Genomic DNA, 13,568 nt, shown 5'->3' on the forward strand with positions numbered 1-13,568 from the left:
AGCTGTATGGGTCCCTAACCCAGTCAAAGCATTCAGTGGAGGCTGAAGAGAAATAAAATGATAACTTCTCTTCAAGACATTTCAAATGTTTGCCTATTACCTTAGACAGTGCAGCAGTGTTGCTTTGCCGTTTGTCTGTGAGTGGGAACATCTCCAGGTTAGCACGTTGCTCATGTTGTTGCCAGAGATGCACCTTTCAACGGAATCTATTTATTTTATCTGTGCTTGTAAGCAGGTTTTCATTTCGGCCCTGCATCCTTGTGTTCAGTTCATTAAGATGATGAAATATATCAGCCAGGTATGCCAGCTTTGCGCACCATTCATCACTTGCAAACAGATTTGAGTAATCAGACCTCTCATTTGTCAGAAACATTTTAAGTTCCTCTCGCAGCTCATACACACGGGTCAGCTCCTTACCGCGCGACAACCATCGGACCTCCGTATGGAGCAATAAGGCTTTATGCTCCGCTCCCATTTCCTCACACAGAGATGCGAATATACGGCTTTTCAGAGGTCGTGTCTTTACAAAGTTCACTATGCGCACCACATCGTCCAACACGGGAACCAGTTCTGCTGGTAAAGTCTTAGCAACAAGGGCCTCACGGTACAAAAACTTCTTTCCTTCACTCTACTTACGAAGCCTTTGGTGCGCCCGACCATGGCTGCAGCTCCATCAGTGCACACACGTGGGCAGTTTTCCCACGTAAGTCCTCCCTGGTCAAGATATTCCGATGTGACCCGAAAAATTTCCTCTCCAGTTGTTTTTTTCTGGCAGTGTCTTGCAAAATAGGAAGTTTTCTCTAATGGCATCTCCATCCACAAAACGCACATTGGCCAAGAGCTGAGAATGTCCACTAATATCCGTAGACTCGTCAACTTGCAAACCAAAAAAATCACCACCTCAGACAACATGGAAATGTTAAATAGCATTATTAGCTACCAAACAAGGTTGAAACAACTACCCATGATGTGATACAATGCAAACGATGGGAATTGACTTATTTTAGAGCCACTGGTTTGTCTCACAGAAAATTCTCGTGAAATTCAATATCAGAGGTGTGGTCTTTCCTTTCCCCCTCTAGCATTCAGGAACAGCTCCTTTTCCTTAGTACAAAAGGCCATAGGTTTTTTTTTTCTCTGGCCACTTGTTATTCTCCTGCTCCGCTGAACATCCTGGTTTCCAGGCAAGCATCCCCAATCCCACCACAAGGTGTGGGAGCCATGCCAAAACAAGCTAGCCCACTTGAACCTTCCTTGCTGCGACGATCGCTGACCGGTTATTCTGCCGGGTCCCCTTCTGCTTTCTTAGTATGTGACGAACAACACCCAAGCACTATGGCAATGGGCTTTTTCATTTTTTTCCACTTTTTTTCCTCCACACCAACCTGTCAGCACTCTTGCCCAGCCATTGGGAGGGTCAACCTGCCTAAATTTTGCTCACAATGAGTACAACTTTGTATTACCAAGTGCAAGTACAAACCTTCTTTTTAAATATTTATCCTTTACCATTTTGTAGTAAAGTCACTCCACATTGTTTCTTGTAGATGTAATTGAAAATTAAAATTCCACTTCCTGTTCTTGAGTGAGAGTAAACCCGCTGTAATCGAGAACTATTTATTTTCATCCATGTACACCATGTCCAGGTACACGGATTTTAGCAGCATTTTCCTAAAATTTGCAAATATATAGACAGTGCCCTATACGAGACAAGGGTAGTTTGAAATTAACTTTACACTGTACTCCTTTTTCAAATTAACACTTTTAACCAAAACCCAATAAACACTACAAAAACATGAGTTAGATTCAGCTTCTTTTTCAGTTATGGAGTCAATTTTCAGTTGATTTATTTTTCCCCAGGTTCAACTTTAAGTTTATTTAATAGTTTTTTTTAAGAGTTTATTTCTGGGTTTATTCAGGGTCTAGATGTCATCCTCTGTGTCAATGTCATCCTCAAGGAATAGCAGCGGTAGATCATTTCGAAGCATGGCATAGTGAGCCATGTTGTAGAATCCTGACATCACACAGCAAGTCAATGCACTTCGTGAGATCAGCATGTCGCAGGCCGAAGACCACAGACCCGTGCTGAGGTCATAGTATTCTACCAGCTTGGTGGTGGAGACCCCGTTGAACCCCCCAGCCACAAAGAGGCGGTCCTCGATGACCTCAATGCCAAAGTTGCTCCGGGGGCAGTCCATGGGGGCCAAGATGATCCAGTTGTTGGTCTGTGGGTTGTAGGCTTCAGCACTCGTCAGGCGTGTTTGACCATCGTAGCCACCGACCTTTGGGAGTAAAAAGGATAATTATCAAACAAGATTGTACAACGTGGAGTTAACAATCTGATGTGGTATACAGTATGTGTAGATAATGTCAGTCTTGTAGTTTTGAGTTTGGTGTTAAAATTAGATTTTTAAGCCTGTGTTAAGGTTGTGATTTGAAGTGTTACAAGTCAGGATGATAAAATTGGAATTGAAAATGAAGGAATGAATCACTTTTGCACATTGAGAATTACAGAAAAATAGATCAATCAGAAGATCTTTGGGCTTTGAAAAATGACTGTATCCTTGAACAAAAATGGGAAATGTGAACCAGTCACATTCATTTCCTGCTCGTTGAATGACAAAGTCAGACTACATTCAGACAGCTGACAGTTGGGCACACATTAATGAGCACTGCACATACACATCTACTATATAAGAACTTAAACGGAATGATGGCAAGTGATGATTAGTGTCCTTTTCAGTTATTCTGAACTTAGCAAACTTAGCAAACTCATGAGTGAATTCCTTGGTTATTATTGTCCTCACAACTACTGTATTTCCAACACATTTTGCATATTGTGCTTCAGACAGTGTTGTTGAAGTTCAAATTTCTGAGTACCATACAAACAAAAACAAGTATAAACATTGATGAATACAAGATTTGAGCATCAAATTTCTGTGCACAAGAATGAAGCACAAATCTGCATGTGCATAGTTAGTGACTGAGGGCCTTTGTTCTGAGACCAGGTTTTTGGAGTCTTCCCAGTTCCCCTGGATTTGCCCTAGGGTCTGTCCACCAGTTGGACATGCTTGGGATTCAAAATAGATGTCTGAGCCACCTCTGGATGTAACAACTCGGAAAATAGATCGCATAGCAGTTAATATCCACACAACTATGTATTAAAGACTTTAAAAGGGAGCTGCGTCCCCCTTTTGGATTCCCCTTTTGACGTTGAAATATTTTTCAATTTGCATATAAAATGACAGATCAATGCTCTTTGGTCAAATTTCTTTAAATAGTGGTCATAGCTTACGTTTACAGACACCTCAGCTAGCATAAATCAGTCTGAGAACACAACTGACAGAGCACTTTATGGTATGTAAATCTGTTAAAATGATTAAGCAAATAATTTCAAAAAATGATTTCAGACAATGTTTAGATTTTGCCACCACTTGCAGGATTATTTTTTGGGCGTACATGAGTTGGACATTCATTCATTCATTCATCAGTCACTCACATTTGAAAAATGTAAGGGTGTGGTCAGTCATGCCCGCAGATATAAAGTTGTGGGTGTGTGTTCCGTTTGTAATTATGAGTGTACCACTTTAAGAGCGGAGGGGGGCGGTGTCAGGTAAACAAAGAAGTAGAAGTAGGCTGAGCAGCACCAGTTGTTAGAGACCGTGTGCTTCTGTGTTAAAAAAAAAAACAAAAAACAAGAAGAAAGACGTCATGCTGTGGTTCACTGCGCTGGATCAGTTTTCATGTGCGCTGAGTGTGCGACAAGTGCGCAGTGGTGGAGCTTAGGGGGAACATCGGTCAAGACTACGCAAAATAAGCGACGTCTCTCAATATGTATGTATTTCTACACCTAAAAAATTTTACGATAGTGATTTTTCGTGCTCGACTGTGCAGATTTCCGAGTGCAATGGCGCACGGGCACATGCATGCCCGTCAAATCAGAGACAGGCTTATCCTAGCTATCTTTATGTAAGATATGGGGTACACCCTGAACTCGTTGACACCCAAACACAGGGCACATTTAAACAAAAACCATCACACACACATTTGCAGCTGCAGTCAATTTAGAGTCTTCAATTAACCTACCATGCATGTTTTTTAGATATGGGAAGAAACCGGTATACCTGGAGAAAATCACATCAACACCGGTAGGAAAACGCAAACTCCACACAGGTGAGACCGGATGTAAACCCATGTATGTAACCAATGTATTGTATCCATCCTTACCCTACAAGTGAACAAGACCTGAGATACTGAAACTAATCCACCCAATTTTTTGCATAGATACATAGTTTTCATTCTCTGAAGGCCCCAACCTGGTGAGGTTGTCAGGACCAAATGAACCGCAAAAAACTAGCATTCCTCACCGCCTTTGCTGTTAATAGAGGCATACTAATGGATGGAGGGCATTATAGTGAAGCCTTTACTAAATGCAGCCCTATGGGGGCACAAACCAGTGCAATCTGTAGGCCGGTCCCAAGCCCGGATAAATGCAGAGGGTTGCGTCAGGAAGGGCATCCGGCGTAAAAACTGTGCCAAACAAATATGAGCGTTCATCTAAAGAATCCCATACCGGATCGGTCGTGGCCCGGGTTAACAACGCCCGCCCCCGGCACTGCTAACCTACAGGGCGTCGGTGGAAATTCAGCTACTGTGGGTCGAAGACAAAGAAGAGGAGGAAACCGGATCCAGCGTCAGAAGAAAAAGAGGAATGCACAGAGCCTACAACTGAGTGTAGGGACTTTGAATGTTGGGACTATGACAGGAAAAGCACAGGAGTTGGTTGACATGATGATTAGGAGAAAGGTTGATATTCTGTGCATCCAAGAGAGCAGGTGGAAAGGTAGTAAGGCTAGAAGTTTGGGAGCAGGGTTTAAATTATTCTACCACGGAGTAGATGGGAAGAGAAATGGAGTAGGGGTTATTTTAAAGGAAGAGCTGGCTAAGAATGTCTTGGAGGTAAAAAGAGTATCAGATCGAGTGATGAGACTAAAATTTGAAATTGAGGGTGTTATGTATAATGTGGTTAGCGGCTATGCACCACAGGTAGGATGTGACCTAGAGTTGAAAGAGAAATTCTGGAAGGAACTAGATGAAGTAGTTCTGAGCATCCCAGACAGCGAGAGAGTTGTGATTGGTGCAGATTGTAATGGACATATTGGTAAAGGAAACAGGGGCGATGAAGAAGTGATGGGTAAGTACGGCATCCAGGAAAGGAACTTTGAAGGGCAGATGGTGGTGGACTTTGCAAAAAGGATGGAGATGGCTGTAGTGAACACTTATTTCCAGAAGAGGGAGGAACATATAGTGACCTACAAGAGCGGAGGTAGAACCACGCAGGTAGATTATATTTTGTGCAGACGATGTAATCTGAAGGAGGTTACTGACTGTAAAGTAGTGGTAGGGGAGAGTGTAGCTCGACAGCATAGGATGGTAGTATGTAGGATGATTCTGGTGGTGGGTAGGAAGATTAAGAAGACAAAGGTAGAGCAGAGAACCATGTGGTGGAAGCTGAGAAAGGAAGAATGTCGTGCGGCCTTCCGGAAAGAGGTGAGACAGGCTCTCGATGGACAACCGAAGCTCCCGGAAGACTGGACGACGACAGCCAAGGTGATCAGAGAGACAGGCAGGAGAGTACTTGGTGTGTCATCTGGTAGGAAAGGGGAGAAGGAGACTTGGTGGTGGAACCCCAAAATACAGGGAGTCATACAAGGAAAGAGATTAGCGAAGAAGAAGTGGGATACTGAGAGGACTGAGGAGAGGCGAAAGGAGTACATCGAGATGCGACGTAGGGCAAAGGTAGAGGTGGCAAAGGCTAAACAAGAGACATATGAAGACATGTACACCAGGTTGGACACGAAAGAAGGAGAAAAGGATCTCTACAGGTTGGCCAGACAGAGGGATAGAGATGGGAAGGATGTGCAGCAGGTAAGGGTGATTAAGGATAGAGATGGAAATGTGTTGACTGGTGCCGGTAGTGTACTAAATAGATGGAAAGAATACTTTGAGAAGTTGATGAATGAAGAAAATGAGAGAGAAGGAAGAGTTGAAGAGGCAAGAGTGAAGGACCAGGAAGTGGAAATGATTACTAAGGGGGAAGTCAGAAAGGCACTACAAGGATGAAAAATGGAAAGGCAGTTGGTCCTGATGACATACCGGTAGAGGTATGGAAGCAATTTGGAGAGATGGCTGTGGAGTTTTTGACCAACTTATTCAACAGAATACTAGCGGGCGAAAAGATGCCTGAAGAATGGAGGAAAAGTGTTCTAGTTCCCATTTTTAAGAACAAAGGGGATGTTCAGAGGTGTGGGAACTATAGAGGAATAAAGTTGATGAGCCACACAATGAAGTTATGGGAAAGAGTAGTGGAGGCTAGACTCAGGACAGAAGTAAGTATCTGCGAGCAACAGTATGGTTTCATGCCTAGAAAGAGTACCACAGATGCATTATTTGCCTTGAGGATGCTCGTGGAAAAGTACAGAGAAGGTCAGAAGGAGCTACATTGTGTCTTTGTGGATCTAGAGAAAGCCTATGACAGAGTACCAAGAGAGGAACTGTGGTACTGCATGCGTAAGTCTGGTGTGGCAGAGAAGTATGTTAAAATAGTACAGGACATGTATGATGGCAGCAGAACAATGGTGAGGTGTGCCTTAGGTGTGACAGAGGAATTTAAGGTGGAGGTGGGACTGCATCAGGGATCAGCTCTGAGCCCCTTCCTGTTTGCAGTGGTAATGGATAGGCTGACAGATGAGGTTAGACTGGAATCCCCTTGGACCATGATGTTCGCAGATGATATTGTCATATGCAGTGAAAGCAGGGAGCACGCAGAGGAACAATTGGAAAGATGGAGACATGCACTGGAAAGGAGAGGAATGAAGATTAGCCGAAGTAAAACAGAATATATGTGCGTGAATGAGAAAAGTAGAGGGGGAAGAGTGAGGCTACAGGGAGAAGAGATAGCGAGGGTGGATGACTTCAAATACTTGGGGTCAACAATACAGAGCAATGGAGAGTGTGGTCAGGAAGTGAAGAAACGGGTCCAAGCAGGTTGGAACAGCTGGCGAAAGGTGTCTGGTGTGTTATGTGACAGAAGAGTGTCTGCTAGGATGAAGGGCAAAGTTTACAAAACAGTGGTGAGGCCGGCCATGATGTACGGATTAGAGACGGTGGCACTGAAGAAACAACAGGAAGCTGAACTGGAGGTGGCAGAAATGAAGATGTTGAGGTTCTCGCTCGGAGTGACCAGGTTGGATAGGATTAGAAATGAGCTCATTAGAGGGACAGCCAAAGCTGGATGTTTTGGAGACAAGATTCGAGAGGGCAGACTTCGATGGTTTGGACATGTTCAGAGGCGAGAGTGAGTATATTGGTAGAAGGATGCTGAGGATGGAGCTCCCAGGCAAAAGGGCGAGAGGAAGACCAAAGAGAAGGTTTATGGATGTGGTGAGGGAAGACATGAGGGCAGTTGGGGTTCGAGAGGAAGATGCAGGAGATAGGCTAAGATGGCAAAAGATGACACGCTGTGGCGACCCCTAACGGGACAAGCCGAAAGGAAAAGAAGAAGAAGAAGATAGTGAAGCCTTTACTTGTTGAACCAACTGGATTCTCCTTGGTCCACCGTCTACAACAACCTCTGCTAGTTCCACTAATTACACCAAAACATTTCCCAACAACTATGAGTTTCTCCATTGTATCCTAGGTCTGTAGCATTGTCATTGTTATGCTTCACTTACTGCATAAACGTGGTCTGCGAACCCAATGACTCCGATCCCACTGCGACGACTGCTCATCGGCGTCATCATGGTCCACTCGTTAGTGTCAGGGCTATAGTATTCTGCTGTTTGCAAGGGCTCATTTCCATTAAAACCACCGCAAATGTATATCTGGAATCAAATGGATGGCTTTGTGGATGCAGGTAAGACGACTGTACATGACAAACGCTTTAATGCCAGCTACCTTGTCATTGAGTGTGGTGCAACTGGCGTCACTCCTCAGTTCATGCATGCTGGCAATAAGAGTCCACTGGTTGGTCTCAGGCGTGTAGAACTCAGCTGTCTTTAGTCTGACGCGTCCATCATAGCCTCCGAGTGCATAGATGCACCCATTTAGCACTGTGACGCTCACATAACATCTCCGGGAGTGCATGGGTGCCACTTCCTGCCAGGTGCGTGCATTCAGGTCAAATCGGCTGACGGTGTTGTAGTGTTCTGCTCCGTCAAATCCACCGAGGCAGTAGAAGGCGTCGTTGAGAAAGGCGGCACCGCAGTACGCCCGCGGTTGCTCCATGTCCTCAATAAAACTGACCCAGCAGTTAGCATGCACGTCGTACGCCTCAATGCACTGTGTCGGGTTGGCCCCGCTCCAGCCACCGATTGCCAGAAGAATGGCAGAAGGCAAGCGGGGACGGGCCACCAGGTTGCAGTACGCAGACACTGAGTTTGCCACCATGTGGTGGATCACCCGTGTGGCGAAGGCAACCATGTCCAGACACTTGTTGTTGCTCTGTACCAGCTGATTGGACAACACATTGATGGTGATGAACTCCTCACTGGTCAGTGCGAGACGGACCTGCACAATGGACAGACTGATATTTAAGAAATTTTAGACCTCATTCATCGCTTTTAGTTAATAGATTGCTGTTTGTCAAACATGTTGGATCTGGGTACCTCTTACACGGGAATAATTTTTCCAAGAACACCCTTCCAGCTCCTTGACCAATGGGGTTCAGGGTACTGCAGTTCTAGAACCATTGTGCTAAATATTTGACTGTCTTAAATGCCTAGTAGGTGCAGGGTAACCTTGTTCCATTGTCATATTTTTTTGTTTGGTACGATACACATTTTTGTCTCAAATGTAAAGGATCCCCAAAATATCCATTGAGCACCATAGAGATACTGCCATTGTACAAATTCAAGCCTGAGCCAGTTTTAATAGAGAAAATTGACGCCATTCATGGGAGAGAAAAAAAACTTTCCCGACCATTGGCCTCACACTTGTGGATTATTAATCCAGTAATCCACAAAAATTTAGTCAAGGCAATTGGAAACTTCTTGGTTGTTATAGACATTTCATCTTTAATCCAAAAGGCTTCTCCAGTCTACATTTTAGCTGTGGAGTCTCCCTATTTATGTCTCTGGTGGGGTGGTCAGATTGTTGCTGCTGTTTACTTAGTTTGAATAACCATTTTGCATTTTAACTGGTTCACTTTCTTAGCGGAAAAAAAGTTAGGTCACTTTTGCCATAGGTTAAAATTTTTCTTTGTGAGGGGGTGGGGGATCTCACGACACTGTCGTCAGCAGACTATAAGTGATGAGATAATATACCTTCTGTTTAGATAATATACTGTATATGGCTTGTTTCACCCTTTTTAAACCAGAATTGGGGACAAAGACCAGAATTACAAGAATGTCCTCATATCACTTCTTTATAGATTGTCTCACTCCTTGGAATAAGTGGCCACTAACAACTACCCTCACTTGAAGGTACACACAGAAAAACCAGACAGCTAAAAAGTAGAACTAAAAAGGCCCTTTCAATGAAAGGTGAGACATGTTTAACAACCGTGAAGAGTTTTAGTTGCCCTGTATTAACTTTTACAGATTACCATGACCCAGAACACTGAGAATCAACAGACAATTTCTCCTGGAACGCTATATTTCTAGCGATCTCAACAACTTCCAATTTTGTTGACTTACTTTCGCCAGGAGCACTGCCAGGTTTCTGCCTCGCTCCCTCGGCGCATATGCAATCCAGTGCAGAATGGCCTCGTAAACTGTGTTCTCCTTCTTCACAATCAGGTCGTCTCTGTCCAGGATTTCACAGAACTCCTGCATGGTGAATTGGGGCAACTCCTCTGAAGCTGCGACGTCCTCAAAGTGGTAAAGAATGTACTGGTAGGCGCTGAGCTGCAGCTCCGGCGTGTGGCAGTTTTTGCTGAACTGCCAGATGCCGATGCAGTTCTCCGGACAAAGCTGCTCTGCCAGGAACACGCAGCAGGATTGGATGATGGCCGTCATGTTGAATTTGTCAGCAGCAATCAACAAGTCCTTGACGTTGTCCTCTGTCACCAACACGAAGTTGGTGTATGCAAACTCAATGAAAAGCTGCATTATGTGAGGTGTAACACCTTGTATGAGGTAGACCCTCTGGCTTGGGGTGGACCACCGTAGAAAGAGGGCCCTGAACACCAGAATAAAGACATAGGTAGGTGTCTGTGTTTTACTGTTGTATTTATTTTTCCGTTGACTTTGTACTTAATCCCAGACATTTGAAAACCCCTTTCTCTATTTTCTGCATCATCCTTGTCCACAATGGGTCATTATTTTTTCCATCATCCACAAATGACCATATGTTACCAGGCAGAAGTAAATATTTGGATAAAAGTAGAAGTACTGATTCAACTTGTGTACAAAACAACAGCTGAAAACTTTTTGGGAGGATTTGTTTGTGTTTTTATGCCAAGGATAGCCCCATTAGATGCATCATCTAATTTCTGTGGGGGCCCATTCTACAAATACAAGTACCAAGCAAACAAAATAATAGGGTTTATTTAGGGTGTAGTGTATTTAAAACATTTGAAGAGAGACACTTTACACCACAAACACAGAGACAAAATCACTCGTACTTTATGCTCCCCTAGGCCTAGCCTCCCACCAACCAGCCACTATTTCACAAGATTTTCTTGATTAGAGGTGTTAATCTACAGAACAATTTTGAAACATAATTCAAAAACTGTCAATCACTCGCTGTGTTCAAAAAGAGAAACTGAAGAAATTCTAGATGGGTTAGTTTAACTGGAACAGAAATGTATCCATGTTAAATGTGTATTTACGACTACAAGGGTTAAATGACAGAAGGGCAAGTTTTTTCTTTTGTTATACATCACAGTATATGAATTTATTGAGCACCTTTGAACATATACAGTGAAGAAAATAAGTATTTGAACACTCTGCAATATTGTGGGTTCTCCCACTAAGAAATCATTGAGGGGTTTGAAATTTTCATCGTAGGTGTATGTCCACTGTGTGAGAGAGATAATCTAAAAAGAAAAATTTAGCAGAATGTATGATTTTTTTTAACGATTTATTCATGTGATACAGGTGCAAAGAAGTATTTTAACACCTGAAAAAAACAATGTTAATACCTGGTACAGTAGCCTTTGTTTGCAATTACAGTGGTCAAAAGTTTCCTGTAGTTGTTCACCATGTTTGCACACACAGCAGGAGGGATTTTGGCCCTTTCCTCCACATAGATCTTCACTAGATCTGGGCTCTCTCTAGATCTGGGTTTCTGGGCTGTTGCTGAGAAACACCGAGTTTCAGCTTCCTCCAAAGATTTTCTATTTGGTTTAGGTCTGGAGACTGGGGAGGTCACGCCAGAACCTTGATATGCTTCTTACGGAGCCACTCTGGTTTTCCTGGCTGTGTGCTTTGTGTCATTGTCATGTTGAAAGACCCAGCCACGACCCATCTTCAATGCTCTGACTGAGGGAAAGAGGTTTTCCCCAAAATCTCACAATACAAGGCCACGGTTATCCTCTCCTTAATACAGTGTAGTGCTTCTGTCCCATTTGCAGAAAAACACCTCAAATTATGATGCTACCAGCCCCATGCTTCACAGTAGGGGTGGTGTTCTTGGGATGGAACTCATCATTCGTCTTCTTCCAAACAGTTTGTGGAATTATGACCAAAAAGTTCTATTTTGGTCTCATCTGACCACAAAACTTTCTCCCATGACTCCTCTATCATATACTCATATGCATATACGTATACATATACATATATCAAATACTCATTTCCAACTGTGTCACACAAATAAATCGTTAAAAAAGTCATACATTGTGATTTCTGTATTTTTCTTTTTAGATTATCTCTCTCACAGTGGGCATGCATCTACGATGAAAATTTCAGACTCCTCCATGATTTCTAAGCGGGAGAACTTGCAGTATAGCAGGGTGTTCAAATATTTATTTTCTTCACTGTATACGGTACTGCTGAACAAAGACATTTATTGATGTCCTTTTTTTCCAATTTACTTTGATTATTAAATTTTTTTTCATATATTTAATAACGTCAATCAATATAGAGCTCGTGCACGTGACGTCAGCTTTTTCACGGCATCATATTGCCGGTCAAAAAAAGCTGCTCGACAGTGTGGGGGCAATTGAACCGGAGCAGAATATACACAATGGCCGAGACTTGTTGTGCTGTTGGTTGTTACAACATATGAGACAGATATTCAAAGAGGTCATTCTATAGGATACCAGCTGAAAAGACGAGAAAAGATTGATGGATTTCGCAATTAAACGTGATGTGTGGTGCCCAACCAAATACACACGACTGTGTAGCGATCACTTCATTTCAGGTAGGAATTATTCTTCTCAATCTCAAATTCCCAAGAAGTACTTCTAATGCCAAGTTGGCTCATTTGAGAACAATGCGTTTAAATTTTTTTTTTTAATACAAACCATGCGTGTGTACACAAAAGTAAAAAAGTGTACACACTAAAAGTAATGGTAAAAGGTTTTTTTCTGTGAATATATAAATTGCAGCAAAATAAAAAAATTAATTATGCTTACAAAAACAACAAAAATAATTTTCACTTTTAGCCTCAAGTAAATGAGTTGAATCAGTGCTTATACAAACACCAGTTTTCTGTATTTCTACTTGTGGAGTACATTTGCCACCTCTAAATACACACACACACACACACACACACACACAACAAGTTATTAAAAGTAGATGTACTCACCCAAAGTACGGGCTGCAGTTGCAAAGGATAATCTTATGAATATGAAACTCAACATTGTGAACCTTTAGTACCGCGTCACTGAGTCCACCAGTCAGTCGCAGTTCGTTGTACACGGAGCCAGACTTGTATGGAATTTTACCATCATAACTCATCTTGAATTTGTTGCCATTTCTTAACACTTCTGGCTTTTGCAGAGTCTTAAGCAGAATTAACCCAGGGCAACGGGGGACCTGGGGTGGGGGGGTGGTCAGGTTAGGGGGGTGGGGGGATAAGGGAGCCCTCTGGAATTACATCACGTTGCCATTCTGTGTCAAAAGCCGTGGTTGCCATCAGGAGCGACATCATCTGCATCATCAAAGCGTTGCTACTTTAATGTCAAGAAATACATCATCTTTCCTCCATGAAATCCACATTTGAATTAGAAAACTGGAAGCAGTATACCTACAAAATATCATTGAGTAAATCCTTTGTGGAACAGCTCCAGATCTTCTATGAAGAGTCCATAGTCCGGTCCTTATGGGGTTTGTTTTGGAATGAAATCAAGAAAGAATCTTGTCTTTTTTTTATTTTAATGAAATAAAGAGGTCAGCTGTTGGGAAAAAATATTCATAAAACCTGATATCGTTTTTTTTTATAAGTTTCCTGAACTGACCACTGTATGAATACTGTCCGCAGCCCATAATTCCAAACATCAGGATTAGCTGCATCACCTGAGAGGTAGGATTCCTAATCAACCCTGATCCCTGGTATTGTCCATGATCCGATACAAACCAAAAAAGAAAATTTGAACCAGGCGCCACAATGGACTCCATTACAGTTGT

The 13,568-nt window shown here is 42.8% G+C and overlaps 1 protein-coding gene across 2 annotated transcripts; it reads right to left on the minus strand.

Moving 5' to 3' along the window:
* Nucleotides 1-1,912: 1,912 nt before the first annotated feature.
* LOC133510900 (kelch-like protein 10) lies at nucleotides 1,913-12,964 on the minus strand. 2 transcript variants are annotated; one of them, XM_061839364.1, is made up of 6 exons: nucleotides 12,748-12,964; nucleotides 10,124-10,176; nucleotides 9,693-10,057; nucleotides 7,954-8,565; nucleotides 7,731-7,880; nucleotides 1,913-2,279 (listed from the first exon to the last, which is right to left on the minus strand). In XM_061839364.1, the coding sequence occupies exons 1-6, from the start codon at nucleotides 12,897-12,899 to the stop codon at nucleotides 1,920-1,922; spliced, it is 1,692 nt and encodes a 563-aa protein (XP_061695348.1). In that variant the 5' UTR covers nucleotides 12,900-12,964; the 3' UTR covers nucleotides 1,913-1,919. The 2 variants fall into 2 exon arrangements, with proteins under 2 accessions (XP_061695348.1, XP_061695347.1); XM_061839363.1 differs by having other exon boundaries at nucleotides 9,693-10,176.
* Nucleotides 12,965-13,568: the final 604 nt, after the last annotated feature.

Source organism: Syngnathoides biaculeatus, chromosome 13 (genome assembly GCF_019802595.1).
Source record: "Syngnathoides biaculeatus isolate LvHL_M chromosome 13, ASM1980259v1, whole genome shotgun sequence".
Taxonomy (NCBI): domain Eukaryota; kingdom Metazoa; phylum Chordata; class Actinopteri; order Syngnathiformes; family Syngnathidae; genus Syngnathoides; species Syngnathoides biaculeatus.

Excerpts from the sequence above, each read along its gene's own strand:
- LOC133510900 (XM_061839363.1), bottom strand. The coding sequence starts at position 12,899 with ATGAGTTATGATGGTAAAATTCCATACAAGTCTGGCTCCGTGTACAAC. Across the intron at positions 10,177-12,747 it reads AACTGCAGCCCGTACTTTGG|GGCCCTCTTTCTACGGTGGT; the intron begins GTGAGTACATCT and ends TCTGGTGTTCAG. Across the intron at positions 2,280-7,730 it reads TCGCAGACCACGTTTATGCA|GTCGGTGGCTACGATGGTCA; the intron begins GTAAGTGAAGCA and ends TTACTCCCAAAG.